Here is a 22,520-nt window from a genome sequence, read left to right on the forward strand (position 1 = left end):
TTAGCAAAAGCAGCAGTAGATTTATTACACTTCTTGTGATTAAGCTCTTTTTTTTGTGTATTGCAGCTAAGAGCTGTATTAAAAAAAATAATAAATAAAAGAGCGAGAGAAAAGGAAAGTTGTAAAATGAGATTTATGAGATTTAAGGCGTTAGCTTGAGATTGAATTAGCAGAGCTGAAGCAGGGAGACATGGTCAGGACTTGCTCAGTGCAACGCACCAGGAGGGGAGGATGGAGCAAGCACACAGGTACACACACCCACACCCACACCTGTGCCTTCATCAATCGCACTGCAGCACTCACAGAGTCCAGGCATGACTATTCATGAACATGTTCACTATGTTCTCTATCAAAGGAAATATTAAAGCTTATGAACAATGTTAAGCACAAGGGTAATTCATATTTTCTCAATTCCTTTTTCTCTTGATTCAAATTTGTACAACATCTCTTTAACATCTGTGTTGCCCAAACACAGAGAAGCAAAGTTGTTGCACCCCTTGCCATTTGAACCATACTTCTCTCTAGCTCAATTAGAAAACTGCAATTTCCAATAAAACATCATTAGACCTTTGTGCCTGTCACGTCTCTGACAGATTTATCTGAATTTTCCTTAGGACTTAACCATGGTTTGTGGATGATAGCTGAAAGAATTTTCATTCATTGTCTGCTAGATAATATTAGGAACTACATGAGGCTTTGGACCACCAGCTATAAAAATCTGTTTCAAAGGATGGCTGCACTGGAATTGTCACTTAATAGATTTGCAGCATAAACACTGGAAACTGCATGGTGATATACACTCTCAAACTAAACAGTATTCACAGCAATAGGCAGGGTTTACAATAGGATTACATGGTAATAATATATCCTTGTTTACCTCTGTAATTAATGTTCCTAAAGAAAATACCCTGGAAACCTTCCATAAGCAAGATTTATTTCTGTTGATTGTGACTGTAATCAGATGTCCCTATTCAAACAGTAATTGGTGTGCTTCATTAAAATGTAATTGAAAACAAGATTTATGTCAATGCTAGGCAATAAATAACAGGGATACATATTTTCTTATTAGTGATGATCTCTAATGTAAATTCTCAGAGTGTTTGCTGATTTTGTACGGTGCCATGTACATCATATTTTCTCAAAATCATGGTATCTTGGAAAAAGACATTGTGCATTTTCCCTTTTGATTTTAACTGTTCACTCTAAGGTACTGAGTCCAGCTCCCTTTTTTTCTCTTTCTTGTTTTATATTAGGCTTGCTGTTGTTGCCGTATTTTAGCTTATTTTGTTCTCATAAAATGGCAGTACCTTCCAGTAAGAATGAAATCTAGTGATGAAGGGTAGAGCTCAGGGCAGAGCCTTTTGCTCTTTGGAATACGACAAGACTTTGAACTTAAAATCAGTTGAGGTTTTCACCAGGTGAGTCCAGACCCAACCCATTGTTCATCTGCAAAGGTAAGACAAATTAGAATTAAAAAAAAAAAAAAAAAAAAAAGTTTAAAAGCATTCTAGAAATAGAAACTAAGTATAGTTTCTCTGCAATTCAGTAAAAGCTAATTAACTTCCAGTTAATAAGGAGAAAAGTACTATGTTTTCTTCTATGGATAGATATATATAAGAAGACACACAAATAATGGAATCGGAAGTGTAAGTCACTGTGAATGGGTGAGCCCATTGATTTCATTGAAACAAGGGAGTTAAAACTGAAAAAAAAATTTCAACCTGAGATACTAGTTCATTACCAGCAAATTGATGGAGGTCTACATTTATTTGCTAGCATAATTTACCAATTGTATGAGATGTAAGTAGGCACAGTGGTAACACTGGCAAATTTTATGCTCAATGTGAAATCTTATAGCTGGTCAGATGGATACCATAAGAAATAATTAGAGTCATTAGAAATAATGGGCTACAGCTGCAGTAATACATGCTCTATTCTCAGTCCAGAGGTTTCTAAGCAAAATTAAATTAGCTCATGTTACCACACCGCTGCATCATATGCTCCTCACCTCCTGAGAGTAAACTTCTCTTTCCAAGGAAAGTTAGTGCCCCACACAGAAAAATCCACCATTGGGAACAAGGATTCTGAAGCTTGAGGCCATTCCTTGTTAAAATTAATTAATTAATTAATTGATTGATTGATTGATTAATTAATTCAAAAGTGGCAGCAATGTGTCATCAGCTCACATTAATTCCTTTTCACGTGTTGGGGATCATCCCTCTACTGTGCTGTAGCCTTTGGTACAAGCCATGAATTGCAAGTCCTGTTTGCATCAATGCTGGACCCAGATAAGTATTTTTTCCCCCTGAATTATTCACATTAAACTTTATTTTTTTAGGGAAATCATGTCTGCTTTATTGGAAGCATGTCAGCAGCCCGTAGCTTCTGGTGGTACTGCCTTGGCATCTTTAATATCCTCTCTTCTCCCAAAATTCAAAAGGCTGCTCATAATAGTAAGGAAAACGATTAATTATCCTGGCAGGGGTGAGGAGAAGGACAATAAGGAAATATAATCCATGGTACTGGAGTGATTAATGTGACTGTTTATGATGAAGGAAATGAAAACTAGAAATCTGAGTAAGTAATGATCTTTCCAAGAGAATGACTTTCACTGAAACCACAATACAAACTCATATGCTGACCTCCTTTAAATTATTGCTGAAGTTTTCAGAGCAGAGCAGGGATGGCACTGAAAATTCTGCTCCCTTGTTGATTCCTAGGAGCACAGAATTTCCACCGATAGCAGGAGAGGAGTTCACTGCGAGATGAGTACATGCCATCACCTCTCTTTAAAATGTGAGATGCTTCGGTGATAGGTTTGAGTGAAGGGGCTTAAGAGGCACATTTAGCACTGTCCATTAAGCATGGTGAGCTGGAGAAAGGCTTCCCCTGCATACATCATCTCTCACATTGATATGCAGACAGAGTGTGCTCAGTGAGAGGAACAAGACTAACAGTATTTTTGATGAAGGTAAGAGCCCAATATTGCAGCTTTGAAAAGATCAGTTATCCATCTGCCAGCCATCTATCTTTGGCTATAGTACTTACCTGGCCTCAGTTATTACAGTATGTAACTGCTTCACAACCACTAATATATTTATCTTTTCATCCTCCCTGTGGAGTTGGGAAGTGCTATTACCTCTGTTGCAGAACTAAGAACTGAGATTAAGGGTCAGATTTGTTATGGTGTTTAGGTGCTCAATGGGATTTTCAAAAGTACCTAACACCCGTTGTAATAAGTGGAACCTGGTATACTTTGATAGCTCTGAAAATCCTGTTACTTGTGTCTTTTCTTTTAAAATTTTGGGCTTGCATGACACTGGAATCTGTAAGAGAGGCTCCCGTGTTGTGGGTAGTCACCCAGACAGAGACTGTCTCTTCATGCACCTACTAGGAGGCGGTAGGTAGGAAGGGAGCAATTTCATGGCAGTAGCTTATCTTGGTCCTCAATTCAGCAAGCTGTAGCTCTGTGGGTAGCAGTGAATTTACCCTCCTTGCCCAGCTCTGTGAGAAGGGTCAGAATCCAGTCCTGGAAATATTGCAGCAAAAATAAGCAGCACCCATGGTCAATAAAAAGGGCTTATGTGCCAATTGCTGGAATGGAAAATTCAAGGGCAGAAGCAAATAATGAAACAATCTATATTCATGCAGCCACCCTTCCAGCCTACTGCTGTAAGTACGGGCTTACACCTAGCTGAGAGATGTGAATCCTACTGAAAGCTCCAGAGTATCACACTGGAAAACAAATGTTGATTTTGAACAAATTATCTGTTCATCGCTAAATCATTTTCTTTCATTATTAGTCTCCAAATTGGTTCTGCTCGGGAAGACAGAATTAGGTTTAAAAGCAGAGTGTCTCTTAAACACTTGCTTCAAATGAAAGTATTCAGTAAACATTACTCAAACCCCCTGGAGCATAAACTTCAACTACTTTCTCTGGTTTTGCATAGATTTTTCAGCTTCTGGTTTAAAGATGGGTATCTCAGGGTTTCATTCAGGATATCAGAAAATAATCAAATTAAATCCCTTACAATCATATGCCCATCAAATACCAATGAAAATTTTATTAAGACCTTTCTGTCCTTGTTTACAGCAGCATAAATTGGGACAAAAGTCCCATGCAAGCAGATGGAGTTATACTAATATTGAATGTGTAAGAGAGAGGAGTCAGACTTCAAACCCACGGCACAAGTACAAAACGATGTGGGCTGCAAGCCCAAGTTTCTCATCATTGGAAGAGCTACACTTTGCTATTATAGTTACTGCACTTATTTCCATAGTTGTAAGGTTCTAAAAAAAAAAAAAAACCCTAGGCTACAAAATTCTATTTTTAACATTAAAAGGATGGGTTTTGGTTAATTCAGTATGTCAGCAAGATTGCAGCTGTCTGAGCTTGTGATTTAGGATGACAAAGTCGAGGGTCAGCTTAGCTAACTAAAAAACACATGTAGTGCTGTAGGAAGCAGGATGGGTTATGGAGCAGCAGCAAAGCCCCAGCATTGTGTGCTTGTCCCACATTACACCATGGACTATCGAGAGGTGCTCGAGAGGGTCCTTTGTGCCTCTGTGAGGCAAAAAGCTCTGAAGCAACTAGGATCTGTCTAAAATTGCATGGGTTCGTAAGATGCTGTTATCCTGCCTATAGGATTTTATTGAGTGGAGGAGGAAGAATAACTCAGTCACTTTATTAGATATGAAAAGAGAACAAAACTTTGAGAGAATGTTATCTAACAGACTCCCGGGTACTTTGTAGCTTGTTCAAAACATTAATTTAACTCAGATTGATGTTACAGGGACCTGTGTGCTCAGGGGAGGATACACAAGGAGAAGGTTTCTCATGATCCCCCCCACCACGGGAAGACTTTCACTGATTTACCAGCTCTTCGCACTCTCCAGTAAAACACTTGTGTGGGACTGGGAGGCTGCTTTAGTACAGAGCAAGAATTGAGAGCTGCTACTGCTGCAAATGAGTGCATTTGCACTGTGGTGTCTGAACACTGTTTTGCACTTAGAAGATATATTTCTCAGTGGGCAGAAGAGCTACAAGATTAACAGATGAGCAAATATATTGAGACAGCCAAGACATCTAAGAAATTGAAGAGTCACTAAGATGTTGGAGAGGTGAAGAGTCACCTGTCCATGGTTCTTAGGAATTATTTTATCTCAGATTAGCTCAGTTTGGGGTTTGGACATATCCTCTGGTGAATTTAGCTACAGTAACTTAAAACATGACTGGCCCCAGCTCTCTGCTTCTCCTCCGGAGGATTCTGCCTGTGGAGCAGAGGTGGCAAGGGGGAATGTGTGCCTGCCTCCCAGCCACTGCAGCTTAGATCCTGGGGGTTTAGTGCAAGCAGAGGGTCCTTCATTTTTGAGGGTAGACAACAGCCTGTGAGCTACACCACCAAGGATGAGAGAGTACTGAATCCCTGGGCAGAAATCTCCGGGGAAAATGTGGGTCAGACAGCAGGTTAAGCCACCCTAATGAAAGTCACCAGAGGACATGTGCCAGAGCTCTGTGGCTGTGCGCTGTGACTGTTTTCACCATAAAGAAATTCTACCAGATATTGGGAAGGCAGTTATTGCAATTTGAAGGTCAGAGGGAATCGTATCTCAGGTAGCACTATATAATGGCAATCACTCTTTGCAAGTTTTTTCTCCTCCATGCAATCTGCTGTTCAACCAGGGGAAAATTAAAAAAAAAAAAAAAAAAAAAAAAAAAAAAAAAGTGGGTAGCAGCAGTCTTAACCTGAGGGTCCTTGTACAGGAACCAGCCAAGGGGTGATACCAGTGGAGGGATCAGAATAAGGTTTATGTTAGATGTAGCTTCCCTGCAGAGAGCAAACAAAAAGCAGCTCAGAAAGATTGTTCAGAGGCTGCTAACCATGAGACCATGCTCATTCCTTGGGCTGCATATGCCTCAGTTCTTCCCTGAAAGTTAGGTTTAGTTGAGTCAGACAGGAAATTATGGATGAATTTGGGGTCTTGAGGGAAAGGTGTTCAAAAAGAAGCAATGTGTAGACACCAACAAGAGGGAAAGTCATGACTTGAAAAGTGCCACACAGAGGGAACTGTGCCTTTGCTTTATTGAACTGTTGGCTGCAATAAATACAGCTGAATTCCCTCAGTCTCCTATAATGTTGTCTCAGTACCAGGAGTCCATTTAAGAATACTTACTTGCACAAATGTTTATATATGAAGAGCAGAGAAACAGCTGCAATAATGCAAGCAAATCCTAAAAGCTGCCCAAGTAAGCTGGGTGGTTGTGTGCTGCCCTGTGCTTCCGTTCTGTCGGCGCTGCCTGACCAAAGCAGTCAAAGCAGAGGAGCTTCTTCCAGTCTGCCTGCCTGCTTCACCTGGGGAGATCATAATCTAGATTTTGTGATGGTACAGTAAATAAATGGTGATAAAATCAACTAAGAGGATATTCCCAAAGAGGGAGAAATGTTTTTTATCATAATTTTCAATACAGAAAATAATATGAGACTGTATTATAAAGAGAAGAGACAAGTATAATACAAGACCTATGAATGGATAATCAGCAGGGAAGACTGAACATTGCATTTCTACATCCTACAGCATTAACCCCAAATGCCTGAACTAAAAGGTTTGGCTGTGTTAGACAGTGCTATTACATGGTTGTCAGATACTTGTGTGGTGTATCCATGGTTAGGAGGGGCCAAAGTACTGCAGGGGGGTCATGGCTGTGAGCAGTGTGATGTGAGCATTGGACTGGAGATCAGGAATTTTGGGGTCTTCAACCTGGTTGTTTTATCTATGTCCTTAAACCCTTCCAAACCTCACATTATAGGGAGTCAAGAGAACTAATTTGTTCCTGCTTGAACGGTGGTTTGAGGAAGAAAAGTGCTTGCACTCTCTGTGTAGGTACACTGCTTTGCTAATATCCCGTTAGGACTGATTAGTTAGATATCTGAATTTGCATATCAGCAAACTGATCATGGAGGAAGCTTTATTGTATTTTGCATCTTGACCCAGCATAACAAAGTTGATAGGAAGTATTAGCAGATTGGATCTGTGATGTGTTTTACCACACTGTACATGAATTCTTTCCACTAACTAAACCAGTCATGGATCTGAACATCAGCAGGTCCGAAGGTGCCATGCAACGCGCAGTCAGGCTGTGCAAGATGACAGCCTGAAATTAAGCATGAATATTCAACCCACCGGGCTCTGTAACTCCGCTTTCTGTTACAGACTGGAGTCACCTACACGCGCGCTGGTGATGGAGGCTCCAAAAGGCATCGAGATCAACGCCGAGGCCGGCAGCTTGAAAGCCACGTGCAGGACAGAGCTCAGGCTGGAATCCAAAGATGGAGAGGTAAAAAAAGGGCATCAAGCCCTGCAGCAAAAGCAAACCAAGCCACAGATCTCCTGCAGATTTGTAGTCTTCTAAGTCACTGAGCCGCTGCATTTGAAACACCGGTGTGAAGACACTGATGCAGCAGGCCTTCCTAGCTTAGTTTCTGCTAGCAGTGATTGAACATATCATATGCAAACGAGTCTCACTCTGTGGCAAAGGCTGATTCATTATTTTTAAAGTGCTTGGATAATAGCATCTGTTGTTCAAGCAGATTTATGCATCTGTAAAGTACACAGTGCTGCTAAATTCTTTGTTTCCTTGTCACTTTAAACAAGATTTACTTGGCCAACATAATTAAATCTTTTATCATACATTTTTCTATAAGAAGAGCTTAATTCACCATTATTGATCTGAAAAGCTTTTGTAGCTGATGTTTTCATTTTGGAAAGAAAGGGAACATTAGGAGACACAGGTTGTTGCAATGGGGAAACTTCCAAAGAGGAAGAGAGAATAACTGAAACTGATAACACAGAACAAAAGTAAAACAGGCATTGAGTTAAGCCTCTTCTGGTGTCTCAAAAATACATGGGCACTTTGTTCTTATCCCCTCCTCCTGCCACAATGAAAGAACACACCGAAGGATTTGGCTGAGGAGCTCCTGCTGGGGAACCTACCAAGAGCCTCAGCAGGAGGAGCTTCCCATTGAACACAAACCTCCCAGCAGCAGGGCTCCAACATAAGCTAACATTTTCCTATTTTAGTGTTAGGTGTAATAAATAGAATGGGATTGTTATTGCAATCCTTGTTATTTCTAAACATTTGCATTTTAAGATATTGCAAATCCAGACCATGGGTGTTAACAAAAAACCTCTCAAAAATACAAACAAACCCCTACCTAATATGCTACAATTGCAATCCAAGACATTTCGCTACTACAGGCAGTCACCTTAATGTTTTTAACACTTAGTTGCTTTTAAAATGTGTATATTGACCTGTATCTTTCAGCATATTAGATGATTGGATACTAAAACTGGAGACTCTTACTGTAATTGCAAGATAAGAGCACATACTGCCAGTCGCCCTGTAACGTTCTGGTGTGCAGATTATCTTACTGTGCTTTTCTCAGTGATGTTAGAGCACTCCCTTGTAGCTGCCATGTGTCTAAGAGCTGCCACATGTTCACTTTTATGTTCTGTTTTATAAGGAGAAATTCAGGTCTCTTATGGCATTTAAGTTATTTTTAATACACATAAAAGTGTTACAGGTATACATAAAATATGCATAAAAGTTAGTGCTGTGAGCCTGCAAGCATAACTGGCAATGGTATCACAGTGCCAGAAATCCCAGTGGAGGAGCAGAGTCATTGTACAGACATGACCCATACCCGTTCCCCACATGGTAGTGGGGTACCTCCGGCTGGGTTAACCCGAACACAGAGGTACCCCTGGAAGCTATGAGCCGAGAAAACACAGTGGGTAGATTAGCAGAAACAAACTGGAGGTTGTAGGTGGCTGATGGTAAAGGCAGATAATATGCTTACCGAGATTTGTGTAAGACTTTCCCATCTTAATACACTTCCCTACCCAGTTTTTGTAGCAGATAAGTTGTCCGAAGGAAGCTTCTTTAAACACAAGATCAAAAATAACAGCTCTCCACTAACTCTCTCTTCTTTTTCTCTCTCCCTGCCTTCAACTTCAGATAACGTTGAATTCTGCAAAAATCAAACTACCTAACTTGCCTCAAGGATCTTCATCTTCTGCAGGGTCCAGGCAAAAAATCTACGAGCTCTGTGTGTGTCCCAACGGGAGGTTATTTCTGTCTCAGGCAGGCACTAGCTCGACCTGCCAGATAAATACGAGTGTCTGCCTTTGAGAGACAATTTGCAGTGGGGCATTGCAGGCAGCACAAAAGCCAGTTCTGGTCTCACAGATTGCAGCTGCCAACTATTTTTACTAGAACACAGAAAGCCTATCAAAGACTTTTTTTGTGTGTGCGCGCGTGTGTGTGAATATATATATAAAAATATATATATAAAATATATATATATATCCTCTGTGTAAAATGATGTTTCAGTACAAGGAATCCCAGGGTGACCCTGTTACATTTGTGTAGCATTTCTCTTTCCCACACCAAAATTTACTGGTACAATCTGCTGAATTGGATTTGATGCTCCCCTGGACCTTTCTGTATTTATATAGTCTCATGATCACCCCTCGTTTTTGATCATGTTCTCAGAGCAATGGGATTGCTGGCTGGGCAAGATCCTGGAACCAATGTAGACCCACCAACATCTAAAGGGAAGAGAAGCATCTCTGATTATTTTTGCACCATTAAATCAGTGGCATGAAAAACAAAACAAAACAAAACAGCTAGGTGTGCTGTACTGATCATCTAGACTGATCCAAAATACCTGAGATTAAATTACACTGTTTAATTTTCACCTGAAGCATGGATCCCTGTTGGTAGATATGGATTGAACTTGGCTGGTAGAAAAGTCCGATCTTCTTTCTAATCATGTATTTTTCTGAAGGGGTTTGGGACTTGACTGTGCGTGGCCAAGAATGCCTTGTGCTATTCAGATGTGATGCATCAGCTCTGACCCTAACCTAAAGTCATCTCTGTACTAGCAAAACTGGCATTGCATTTAGTTCTTGGAAGGAAAAAAAATGTGAAAGTTGGACTAAGTAGAAAAATCCTGAACCTCCTTAGTTAATAGGTGTCCTGGATCACCCTACACACTGTCCATTAGCACCTTTAATTTTGAAAGGAATTGGTGTGAAGATATGAAGATTTAAGATTTGGACATTGCCTATCAATACCTACAGAAACAGAGGTAGTTACCTTTCTACCCATAGAAACAGAGAAATTCATACAAATTAGGTGTGTAGTGTAGAGGCTATGCCAGAATTTTTGTCATCTTTCTTTTCAGAATATATAGTCCAAGGTCACTTAGATTTGGTGGAGACTGCAAATATCAGAGATGCTGACAATGAAACACACATTTTTGAGGATTCATAAAGATTGTGACAAAGCCAGATTACCAGAAAGCAAGGGCTTTGGATGCTGGTTCCTCTAGAATTTGAGCCCCAACTTTTCATGGTTGCATTTTTCCTTATTTTAAAGTCTAGAAGTCACTTACGGGCAGGATGAACTACGAAATCTGATGTGGTAACATTACTTCCACTGTTCAAGTTTTGAATAATAATGAGAAGAGCCCAGATCACTGAATTCTGACCCATAATTGCATCCACATGCATGTAAAAAGCCTTGAAAAACAAATACACTAGTTACTGCAAAAGTATCCAAGTCACAGTAAATCTCATGAGAACAGCAAGGTTTCTAAGCCATTGAGATGCTTTTGAAAATATTATCTCATGTGCAAATATGACAGATCTGTGCCCATCCCTTGTGATATCTAAGCAAAGCTGGTATTCTTTAAGTGATTTTTAAGATAAAAGGTAGCTTACAGAAATCTTTAGAAATAATTTATTCCATTCCTTTTTACAGATTTCCACATATTTTTTTGTGGTCTGGAGAGTACCAGGGTTTGATTTATGTTGTTTTTAAATGAACAATTCTGGCTTAATCCAAATCTGACTGGACTCAAGTGAAAGATTTCTATGAAGTTTAGATTAAATGTGCTGCTGTCTAACAAAGCAGCACTCCCATGAAATTTATTTCTGAAAGAGGATTGAATGATCTACTTTTATTTCAGTAATGCTTTCTGATTAATTAATGAATTCAAACTCTTTGTTAATGAATGATTCCTGTAATTATGTCTTGAGTCAACGTTTGAATGCAAAGGGTCACCCAGGATAATAATTGTATTGGGACACAGGACTATACCATCTCTGTTCAAAGAGGGGAATTGTGCCTATGCCTTAAGTCAATGCACTCAGCAAGGAGAAGCACATCATATTTATCTTGTTTTTAAAACTAGTTTATTTAGGGGGGGAGGGACAGGAGGGTGTCTTGGGAACTGGTTCTGCAACTTAAAACAGATATTAATGAAATGCATTAAGACTGTAGGGGCACCTAGAGTGATACAGACTTCTTTTTTTACCATGTTAAATATAGCAAAATACTGTGTACGTTACCTCTGGGACCCCTACTAAAGTCCCATTCATAGTCCTACATTTACTGTATTTTTTTTTCTCTGTTTCATTTAATACCGATCACAAACCTTTTAGCAAGCACGGCCCAATTCATAAACAAATCCCATGTGAGCAGTTGTGAAGACACATGCTGCAGGAAGAGTACCCTGTACAGAAAACAAGTCTTATTAACTTTCCCATCGCTGAGAGTTTTAACACTGGTGAGAAAGGCAGGGCTGACCCAGGAGGGATGCTGCATCCTGATTTCCATGCTCCGACCCAAAGAGACTGGTGGCTCAGTCCTCATCCCTGTGCATCCTCTGGCTGCTCTGCTGAGGATTTCCATCCCAACAAATTAATTTTGAGTGGCTGGTCTTCTCAGCTGGGCTCTTGGATGAGGATATCACCTTCACACATCATGAAGGCCATGAAACTGCTAAAGGACATTCAGCCATTTATTTAGGTATGAATTTCCGTGGAGGAGCTATTAGGGAATGACCTTACACATCTGTGCCATCACTACAGATGCTTCTCTGAGGTGAACAAAGGGTACTTTAATTATGTCTACACAAAGGAATACTAGTTGCTTCAATATATTCTACAATCATGTTTCTATCTTAAAAAGCTTGAATTATATGTTGTGTTGAAAGGTGAGAAATTGTTGCTATAAAGACTGAACCCATATAGAGACTTGTAAATCATTTGAGCCCCACTTGAATTTTTAAGACAGAAGTTTAGGTGATGCTGCCTGCACTTGTGTTGCCCACATTAGTCCCCTGCTGTTCAGTGAGCAGCAAACCACAGCAAACAAGACTGCATGTCCGAGATCCTGAGGATAAAAAACAGGCATTTTGTTTAAAAAGCAAGATGCAAACACATCCAGCTATCTTGCGCTTCAGTTTGTTGTTGGGGGCTGTTGTGGAGTGGCTGACTCACCTGTTGGGTGAGGCAAATGCATGAGAATCCCTTTTCCTACTGCCTTGCTCAGAAATCCCTCACAGTTGCTGAACCTGTATGGCTTGGTTTTCCCCAAGTCCATTTAAATTAGAGCCTCCATGGCTGGAATTTCATCCCTATGCCCTACCTGTTATCAATAAGATGCCAAAAATGAACAAGGGTTTGTGTACACCTTTGTGAGTCAGGCCTGCAGTTTAGTTCAATTAAGCATTTGCTATTAGGGGAGATGGCATTCATCTCAAACTGGAGTTTAGTTTTACCTCCCAACACTAAGGCAAGGCTGAGGTGAATGGTGAATTTGTTTCTACTGAGCTCAATGGAAGAGATGTGATGACTTTGTGGCCTGATCTGGGACAGGAGCTGGATAGGTGACAATTCAGGGCACTGTGTGCAGGTCTGCATTGCAGCTGTGAGCACCAAAACCCCATCGAAATGCTAATCAAGGGACTGTGATACTAATGTCAATATACCTTAGGCAACCATGAATACTGCAGTATTCATAAATGCATATATGTATTGTAACTCTTACCTTTATAGGGCTTCAGGACCTTGTTAAATTTGCTTTAAATGCAACATTTCAGTAAGCAGTCAGGAAAATGACTGTCAGTGCTCACCTATACACTAGTACCTTATCCATACATAGTGCATGACCTTTCTGCTGTCATAGGTGTGTTAGGATGGTTTTTCTAAAGCAAAAAGAATTTACCATTAGCAAAAGTAGATAACCTAATACTGGCTATACAACTGTATCCATTCTCAAGTTTCTTTGTGGGGTTTTTTTGGTTGTTTTTTTCCTCTTGCACTTTTTGAAGTATGTTACCCAGTAGTCCATGAAATGGGTAGCTTAAGAGTACAAAGAAATGTTAATGCTAAAAGATGTCATCAAAAAGGGAAGGCAGTAACTACTAAAATATGTATAAGGCCTCGCCTATGTATACATTCTTAGAAAGCTAAGTATGTGCAAGAGTGATTTGTATTTGGTTATCTCAGTCATGTGCTGTCAAACAGCTGGATTTTAAGAGTTGTTTGTTTTGGGTTTTTTTCCCTTTAATCATAAATATCACATTGCCCAAACAAAAAAGTTTAAAGCATAAACTTAAACATACCATCTGCAATATATGGTATATCAAAATGATGTCTAAATAAAAAAACTGCCCTAGAAATTGCTCCAAGGTTAAAGAGAGATTCCTGTGGAACTTACGAAAATGTCAGGTTAGTTCACGACATACCTAGTTTGCAAAAACAGATATTCTCAAAGGAAATTAGCTTTTGTTGTCATAAGATGAACACACACACACACAAATATATATATATATAAGATGAACACACACACACACACACACTCACATGCACTTGTTTTACAACAATAGCCAATTTTCTTTATATTTTTTGTTATGGCTTTAAGTTTCACATTGCAAGAGAGTGAGACAAAGACCAAAGACTTACCGAAATTCATCCATTTTCTAGTTGTCCTCACACCTAAAATGTGTTAACTTTAATGGTGCTTTTCTGAACTGCACAGGAAAAATAAGGCTTATTATAAAGCTGCATTTGAGAATGTAAAGTGGCAGGAAGACTCTAACTTTGTTAATGGGGAGAAAAGGAAGTAATGTGAAAAATCATTAAATGTGTGCAGAAGGCAAGGTTACCTGAAATTTTAAATGTGAAGAAATAGCCCAGAACACTAAAAATCATCATCCTGGGCTGAAAGGATAAATAAACTGAGTAAATGCTACTGGCAGTTCACTCACCTGCACTCAAGCATTAGGAGATCAGAAACTCCAGTAGCTGCTCAGTGAAGAAGAGTAACTGTGCTGTAATGATTTCTTTTTAAAAATGCATACAGTAAAAACAAAAAAAGTTAGAGGCTGTGCTCTTTTTTCTTTCTCTCTCTCTTTTTTTTTTTTTTTTTTTTTTTTTTTATGGCTGACATTTTAAATTTTGAAATGTCATCATCTAGAATTCACCCCAGCAAGCACAGGGTGCGTTCCTGCAAAGCTTTGCCAAGCACTGGATTGGTGCTTTTTGAATGTGAAAATACCAGTCTTTTTATTGCCATTGCTGTTGAGAAACGCAATCCTGGCAACATTTCCATTTTCCCCATTTTAGTCTTTTTCCTCAGTTCTGAAATTGTTGTGTAGTATTTGGGTAGCTGGTGTCCTGCAACACACGGGACTGCGTGCAGGTGGCCAGCAGCCCCCCGAACACCTGTCGTGTCACTTCTCAGTCAAAAATTTCCCCCAAAAACCAAAATCTGCATGTAGCAGTGGCACTAATGTGAAATTGGGGACTTTTAGATAAATTCTGCAGGGCAATTGCTGTGTTTTCACAGCTGATGTAGCTGAGTTTACATCTGTGAGTGGAGCAGGGTTAAACACTGACTTGGCACTGATGACATTATTCAAGCAAGAGTGGAGTGGATTAAACAAGGCAGGTAGGAGGGAAAGGGAAGAAATGGTGAGACACATCAACCTAATTACAGTAATGCAGCAAGCTTCTCTGTCTGTTTACACTATTATACTTTAAATTAATAACATCCATTTTACTAAATATGGTAGCAATTATGCTTGATCTTTCGTGGCGCACAGTGGAATTACTGTCACTGAAACCACTTACAGCTTGGGCTGTTCAAGATTGCTAGGGTCTTGTTTCCATACACAATAACCACGGTGGCTTGGGGCTTGGATAGAAATTATAGTGAATAGCTTGTATTTGGAAAGCTTTTAAGTCTGCTGTGGTTGAGAAGCCCATGGTTATGCACATACGGCCCTGGAGCTTTATCATTTCAGACTTTCTAGTCCTGCCACTTGAATTGTATTGTGCCCTTGTGAAAAGCGACAGACTTTCTTTATACAGGAAAAGATGGATCTTTAAAGCTGCAGGATTTTTATCCAAACTGAAGAAGAAAATATAATCATAGCGCACCACCGAGATTTCTCATCCAAGTCACTTTAAACTAGAGGTGCGAGTCCCTTAAAAATTAATTTGCTACAAGTGTAATTCCTGCAGGAAAGTTAGCACTGGTGCTGCTCCCAGGAAATGTCTCACCTTACTACAGCTCGAAGCCACACGGTGGCTAGGATTTTCTGCCACCAGTTGGTAGTGACAGGCTGCCTGTTCAGAGGAAACAAAATTTCCATTGAGGCAACTAATCTCCATGGGCTGAGCTTTTGTTAGTTTTCAACCAGTATGAAAAAATAGGAAGGATATGTCCCCTGTGAGGCAATACGCAATTGTCTGTTTGTCTTGCATTTAGTGGGTTGTATCTTTCTGCCAATAAGAGAAAATACCAGAAGGAGAAACTTGTGCAAAAGTGTTACATTTACATTGTGCCCTGCTATCAAGTGCTTCAGATAAAAACATGCAGCCTTAGTTAAACAGTCTTTCCTCCTAAAAGGACTTTTTGGAGCCTTTCATCAAGTCCTACCCAAATGGAAAGTCTCACCATTTCTAACATATTTGCCATTATGGGAATAGGCCCATTGCAAAGCATAGGTCATGTGCATCTTTGCATGTAACGGGAATATTAAATTGCATTGTAGTCTCACATTTTTGCACCATTCAAAAGGCTTAACCACTGATAGGAGATAAAGCATTCTGAAGCCTGCTACTGCTAAATGCATTATCACTTTCTAAAGCAATGTAGTTTCTTTGGTCTTTTAAAAATTTCCTCATAATGGAGTTCTTAAAACATCTTGAGGCAGGCTCACACTGGAGAGCAAAAGAATAATTATTTGTGGGTGGTTCTATTTTTATCGAAGGCTGAATTGTAGTTGAAAATTGTTGCTGTTAGAGTTTCTCCCACACTTACTTTGCTGCAAACACCACCATCCCGCAATACTACGGCTAGGCTTCTCTAGGGTAGCTGCCTTAGAGCAGGGATTTAGCTCCATTGCTAAACCAGAGCCTGGTAATTTTTTCTTCATCTGGGTCCTCCTCTGGGCTTGTGCACTCGGTATCAGTGCTATTATTGATGTAACGGAAAATGAAACACTTTGGCAGTATTAATGATTTTACAGATGATACGTACCTGCAGTCTCAGCAATAAAAATAATGCTGGCAGTTGTCGGTTGCTGTTCTAACAAGCCTTTGACCACCTTGAAAGCATCGGCAGTAACTCCAGAAGGCACAGCTGAGTAGCTCTTAAAGCCACCTCTGCTTTGTCCTGTTAATACTTGTACAGCATCCGAGGGGATGCCATGGGGATGGACCCCAATACACTGCCTCTACCCAGGAAGCCTGTGGGGTAGGGGAGGCTGATGGGTGGCTTTGCCTTTTCTCATTTAGCTCCATCCCAGTGCCAGGTCCTGTGCACAAGAAATAGCAGCAAGGCCTGATGCCTGCCTTGGGAGGCTGGGCTGGAGCAGTGCAGCCGGGCCACTCACAGCATGGAGATTTGACTCTGTAGCTGGTGTAAATCAGGATTTGTCTCCACTTGGCTCGCTGATAGCCTACACCGCCTGACGATTTGGCCCTAAAGGTTTAGCACCTTTTGTGAAGTCAAAAGGAAGAGTTTGACTGCCCTGTCTAAACTACAGCCTAGGTGCCCCTGGGGGCAGCTCGTGACACGGGGCTCCTCGTGCCTCTGGGGTTTCCTTCTCGCATGGGCACAGATAAGGAGCTGTGGCAAGTCTTCCCACCGCTGCCAGCTCAAGATGCTGCCTGAGAACGCAGGCATGTTCATCCAGCTTCCTTCCTTGCCACCGCTGCGAACCGTGCTGGCACTCAGCTGGTGATGTGGTGGGTAATGTGTGAGGCACCAGGCTCTGCCGGTCCCAGGGGTGGTAGGGCAGGGCTCCGCTGTTTGCAGGGTGGCTTTCAGGGGGCAAACGCTGCTGGAGGAATTTGTTTTCTTGTCCCCTTTTGTGGGTTATCAGAGCGAGCACAGAAGTTAAGACAAACAAGTCCTGCCCTTGCTCAGCAGAGCAAGAGCATGCCAGAAACCTCGTAAAGAGCAGATCTGAGCCATTATCATATATTGTGTTTATTGAAGAAGGGCTCAGTTGACAGCATTCACACCTGGATTCCACCCTAGGTCAGAGTTTTTCCTGAGCTGCGACCCACATCTCCGTCTGGCTCTGCACAATGCAGTAGTTTGGGAGCAGGGAAGGGATTGACCTGCTGGGTCTGACTCGGATCCCTTTGGGTTTTGGTTTGGGGTTTTTCTGCCCACCGCTAATTTGAATTAGTTTCCTTGTGCATGAATGCCAATGAAGTTGTCAATATTAGCCCAACAAATGCACCAAATGGGTGTAGGTAGACCCAACAGCAAAACAACATCCAGTGCAAGTTGAAGCAAAGCCCTGTTCATCTACAGCAGTAGCATAAAAGTCATGATCCATATGCTATAGCAGTTTTTATCTGTGATGGTAAAATACCTTGTCTGACCTCTACTCTGATAACCTTGATTGTGTAAACAGGACAAAATGAATTTAAAGTCTTATCACAGTTCTCATTAAGAAATTCAGATTTGTTTGGCTTTTTTCTTTTTAATTTATGTATGTGTGTGGTTGTGTGGGAAAATATAAAGCTTTTTTGTATCAAATAACATCAATCCTTGCACACTCTATGCAAAATTTTGTAAGCATTGCAATAATGCTATGAATTACACAAGGAACTATTTTAACTTTATTACAATTTCTGTATAAAAAAATTTGTATTTAAATGATTTCAACTGCAATCTTGTAAAATATATTAATAAAATAATGATTGTTAAGAAGTAAAGAGATGTTGATGTTTTTGTTTGTGCATGGCAAATATGAATTAGATCTCAAACTTTCATATGTCTGGAGGATACGGATAGGATATGTCTAGAGGATATATATGTCCATAGGATATGCCAGACTGGATCACACTAGTGATCCATTTTACAGCATCAAGTCCCTGGATATATTCATGCCAAAAATTCTGTAGAGGATGGAATGAGAATCTCTGTAGATGACTGTTGGAAGAAATCGTGTCATCAGTAAAGCAAAAAAAAAATCTTCTCTTTGAGCATTAGAGATTCACAGCCAAGAAGTGTTTCTGGCATTGAGGTCCTGCCTGGGCCTCATAAACCTCTCTAAGAGGATCGCTTGCTGGTGGAGGGAATCTGATACTGCATGTGCCCCAGGCCAGCAGGAACCTGAGATTTTCCAAGAGGGACCAGAGCTGGGTGCATGTCTCTGGGAACGAGCCCCCACCTGCATATAGTGTAGGGAGCACGAGCGCAAATCTGCCTGCAAGAAAGAAAAAATAAAAACCAGCATCCTGGACCGACTCACTGAATGCCTCTTGAAAACCTCTGGCTGCTTTAATGATCCATCAGTTTTATTTTAATTGGCTAACTAATCAGATGCTCGTGAGTGACTGCACATGCCCAGCAATCACTTCTGAGGGCATTTTGCAGGAGCCGAGTTTCAAATACGAAGTTGTTCGCCCTGGATTTTGTCAGTAAATGAGAGCATTGATTGAGGCTCATTATCTGAACGAACAGCAAGAATTCAATCCGGCTGAAAAGATGTGTGTGCCTTCCAAGTGCACAAAGAGTTCAAGCCCAGTCCTCGCAGCTGAGACACTGCCAGAATCCAGGCTGTAGGAATACTTGTTTACCAGCTTGTAGGGACTACTGTTTACCAGGTTCCAAATAAGTTCACTCAGTACTGTTCAGTGGGCACGCACAGTCCTCTCACTCACTGGGCTTTGGGCTGTTTGCCTTTCCCCCCCCGCCCCCCCCCCCCCCCAAAAAAAAAAAAAAAAGGCATCTTTCTTCTGAACTTCAGCTGCAATTCTTGGTCCGAATTTGGAATTTCTAGCAAACTGACAAATAATTCATTAATTAACCCCCATTAAGAAGCATGTGGCAGGAACTTCACAGCATCCTCAGGAGATGCAGCTCTATATAGCTGCACAGGCAGCACCCAGCACTGCCACAGCCAGACCCTGCCCCAGTACCAGCCAATTCCTCATCAGCTGCCTGTAAATGTGTTGTGATTTAAGCCGTGAGTAGTTACGAAACTCAGCCTTACAGCAGCATATTTGCAGTGCCCCCTATGCTAGAAATGCTAAGTGTGGTACTCAGCAACAATATGTTAACCATTTTTTGAAGCCTGGGCAGCTGTAGTTAAAAACAGGATTTGTCTTTCAAAATTGACTCCTGAGAAAATTATCAAAATGTAATTTCTTCCCAAGTAGCTTGCCTTTCACTTTTTAAGGAGTACTTCCCAATTTTTGTTTTCTTTCCTTTCTACCCCTATAGGTAATTAACTGTTTCATTTTTTTTTCCTAAGTAGCAAACAGAAAAGATGAACCAAACAAAAAAAAGAATTACACAAGTAGAAAAGAATCATTGAGGTTAAATTAGTCCATTTCATACTCTGTGAAATGCTAACAACTTTAACATTTTAAAATTTTATGTGCAGCCAGGTTTTTGTATTTTTCTTCTAAGTCCAGTACAGACAAGTTGCTATTGCTGAAGTTCAGTTGTTAAATCAGGGTGATTTTTTTTTTTTTTTTATGAACAGTTCCAAAAATCGGTGATGAGAAGTATCTAAGAGTTTTTCTCCAGTGCTGTGACCTTGATTCTTCTCTCCTTAAACTGAACAGAAAAATCCTGAATTTAATGATGAAGGTTCGGACCTAAATAGATCCAGTGTCAAACGTATCCCAGAGGAAAATTATATGGCCTCATTTAATAGAGAAAAATCAAGAAGTTTGACCAGCAGATAGAACTTCAGTCATTTCAGAATAAAAAGCTGAGTGTAGGTAGTCTTTAAATATTTGATTCACACTATCGGGCTATTGTAATATACATTACTGATATGATCTGCACTTTTTGAAATTGGGTTTGTGAATAGCCCTTCACATAACAGCTCTGCTTCAGGCCATCATACAACTAGGCTTGTGTAGCATCAGCTGTGGTATTTTCCCTTTCACACCTACAGGAACATTTTTTTTACCCTACTTCTAGGCTTTGCTTTCAGTCTCATAAGCAGCACAGCAATGCAGTCAGAAAACAAGCCCACTGCCTCCTCACTGAAGAATGCATGCAACCATCTGCTTTGCTCCATCCAGTGGGTGCATGTAGGGAAGGGAAGAGCACAAAACACCTTTTAAATCACTGAAATAACCTCATTTGGCTTGGTTTTCTGTTCCTCCCGGTGTAGCACACAGCTGCAGAGGCAGAGTTGACTGCAGCTCAGGCTGCTGCCGGGGTTGGACCCTTCATGGGGCTCCTGGTCCCACCTCTCCTTCCTCACCACCCGTATTCCCATGCCACTGCCTGTCTCGGGCTGTGAAACAGAAATACTTTAAATGACAGCACAACCCACAAGTGAGCATGGGATAGTAAGACCCCAGTGCTGCTCAGTATTTCAGCACCTTTTCAAACAAAAAATACATCTGTATTACCTTGCCTAAACTCCACCTACAATTTGAGTTTAGCAACTAAGAGCTCCAAGCCAGCCGAAGGATGCTGACTGAGATGGGATTTTACTCATTGAATATGGGTCTTGCATCCTGTCTGCCAGATTGGGTAGATCTAACAGGAAAAAAAAAAAAAAAACAACAACAAAAAAAAAAAAAAAAAAAACAAACAAACAAACAAAAAACAAAACAAAACAAAAACAGCAAAACAAGAAGCGGTACATGCACATGCCAAAAAATAGTGCTGTATCTCTGTATGGCTGCCACTCTTAGCCTGAGCCTCCCTCCTTTGGCCAACCAACATGCCACCTCTCCTGTCCTCGGGGATGAGGTCTGGATGGAAGCTGCTGCAGTCAGGGTTGGCTGCACCATGCCCCAATGGCTGCAACCTGCTTCATCCCCAATGCCTTCAGGACCAGGGAAGGGTGACGGGGAAATGCCCTGCTCCTCCCAGCATGGCAGGATGGAGCCATGCAAGCACACTGGATGCTCCATAGCAAGACATTCCCTCCCTGCCATGGCAAGAGGTCTGTCAGGAGGAACAAGATATGATTTTCACCCCAGTATGTCCCACATGACATATTTATATGGATTTCAGTGCTCTTATGGGAACAAACCAAGGAGGCCCCAGGGCTGAAGTAAGCAGTGTTAGAGCTGACGTTGGTCCCAGAGAGGGCCACATTTATCTTAATGCCCACCCAATAAACACAACCTGCCTTTGCAAACCAGGGTGATGAAAAACTCCTCATTGCCTTCCAGTATCAGCAGGTTTAGGAATAACAACTGACTGATTGGGAAGCGGGGGGGGTGTACATGTGCATGTGCACACACATGCATCAGAGTGGGGGAAGATACATTTCCGACTCATGTTATTTTTGTGTCAGTTGTAACAACTCTCAAAAACATTTGGGTATCTCAATAAATCCCAGTCTCAAAAGAGAGGTTTTGCAACACCATCATCTTGATCCATAGTAACTAAATTTGAAAATAACTATCAGCTATAAAGACATTAAAACATCTATAGTGGAACCATCAGGCTGTGAATGCGATGGGAGCTCTGCACACATACACACACACACACACGATTAACAAAGGAAGGAGAAAAGCACTGTCACTTCCAAGAAAACCCACAACCTACCACCTACATGATGAACTTTTAAGCAGAGAATGCAACATCCAATGAATTATTTATGAATTAATTTGCAATGAACAGTTTAGCAGTCAAAGAAAACATAAACTGGCAGCACGGCCCTGCCTGGGGTGACAGCAGGGGACACGAGTGTGCTGTTCCTTTGGCAAGAAGACGTTTAGCAGTATGTATGATGAGTTGCACACTAAGAAAGTTTAAGACAAAAATCCAATTCCTAGTAAACACCAGCCTGGTGTATTAATATCCCAACATAGCCTGTGACCCCACTTGCACCGTGCACTGGCACATGCCATCACTCATCCAGTGCCAGATGACAGACACGAGCGCTTTTTGGTCTACAGACATCTGCTGTGGCTGTAACTGCTCTGTCAGGAGTCATCACCCACTGCCTCACCCCTTTCCTCCACCGCTGTGTTTTTATGCTAAGCTAAAACACAAGTACAGCGAGCTGCTGGTTAAAGGCTAATGAAGGGAACAACTAAATCAGGAGCTATAAAGGCCACATCCTGCTTTTAAATTAATTCTTTATAGCCAGGCTGTAAAAGGGGGTGTCCCTGCCCAGTGCTGGAATGGGCTCTGCACTGAGGGCTCCACACCA

General features: G+C 41.0%; 1 protein-coding gene across 8 annotated transcripts in view; it reads left to right on the top strand.

Moving 5' to 3' along the window:
- Window positions 1-22,520, top strand: part of SGCD (sarcoglycan delta) — a 363,788-nt gene that overhangs the window by 327,763 nt on the left and 13,505 nt on the right. For 6 of the 8 annotated variants that reach the window (XM_042790217.1, XM_009968897.3, XM_033006095.2 and 3 more), the window contains 2 exons: window positions 7,213-7,336; window positions 9,017-10,801. The exons of 1 other annotated variant lie outside the window; for it this stretch is intronic. In XM_042790217.1, coding sequence (XP_042646151.1) covers window positions 7,213-7,336; window positions 9,017-9,190 — 298 coding nt within the window. In that variant the 3' untranslated portion in view covers window positions 9,191-10,801. Of the gene's footprint in view, window positions 1-7,212; window positions 7,337-9,016; window positions 10,802-22,520 lie in introns of those variants that run through there. One more of the 8 variants, XM_033006094.1, reaches the window with a different exon arrangement.

Source organism: Tyto alba, unplaced genomic scaffold (assembly GCF_018691265.1).
Source record: "Tyto alba isolate M040663 unplaced genomic scaffold, T.alba_DEE_v4.0 Super-Scaffold_17, whole genome shotgun sequence".
In the NCBI taxonomy this organism is placed as follows: domain Eukaryota; kingdom Metazoa; phylum Chordata; class Aves; order Strigiformes; family Tytonidae; genus Tyto; species Tyto alba.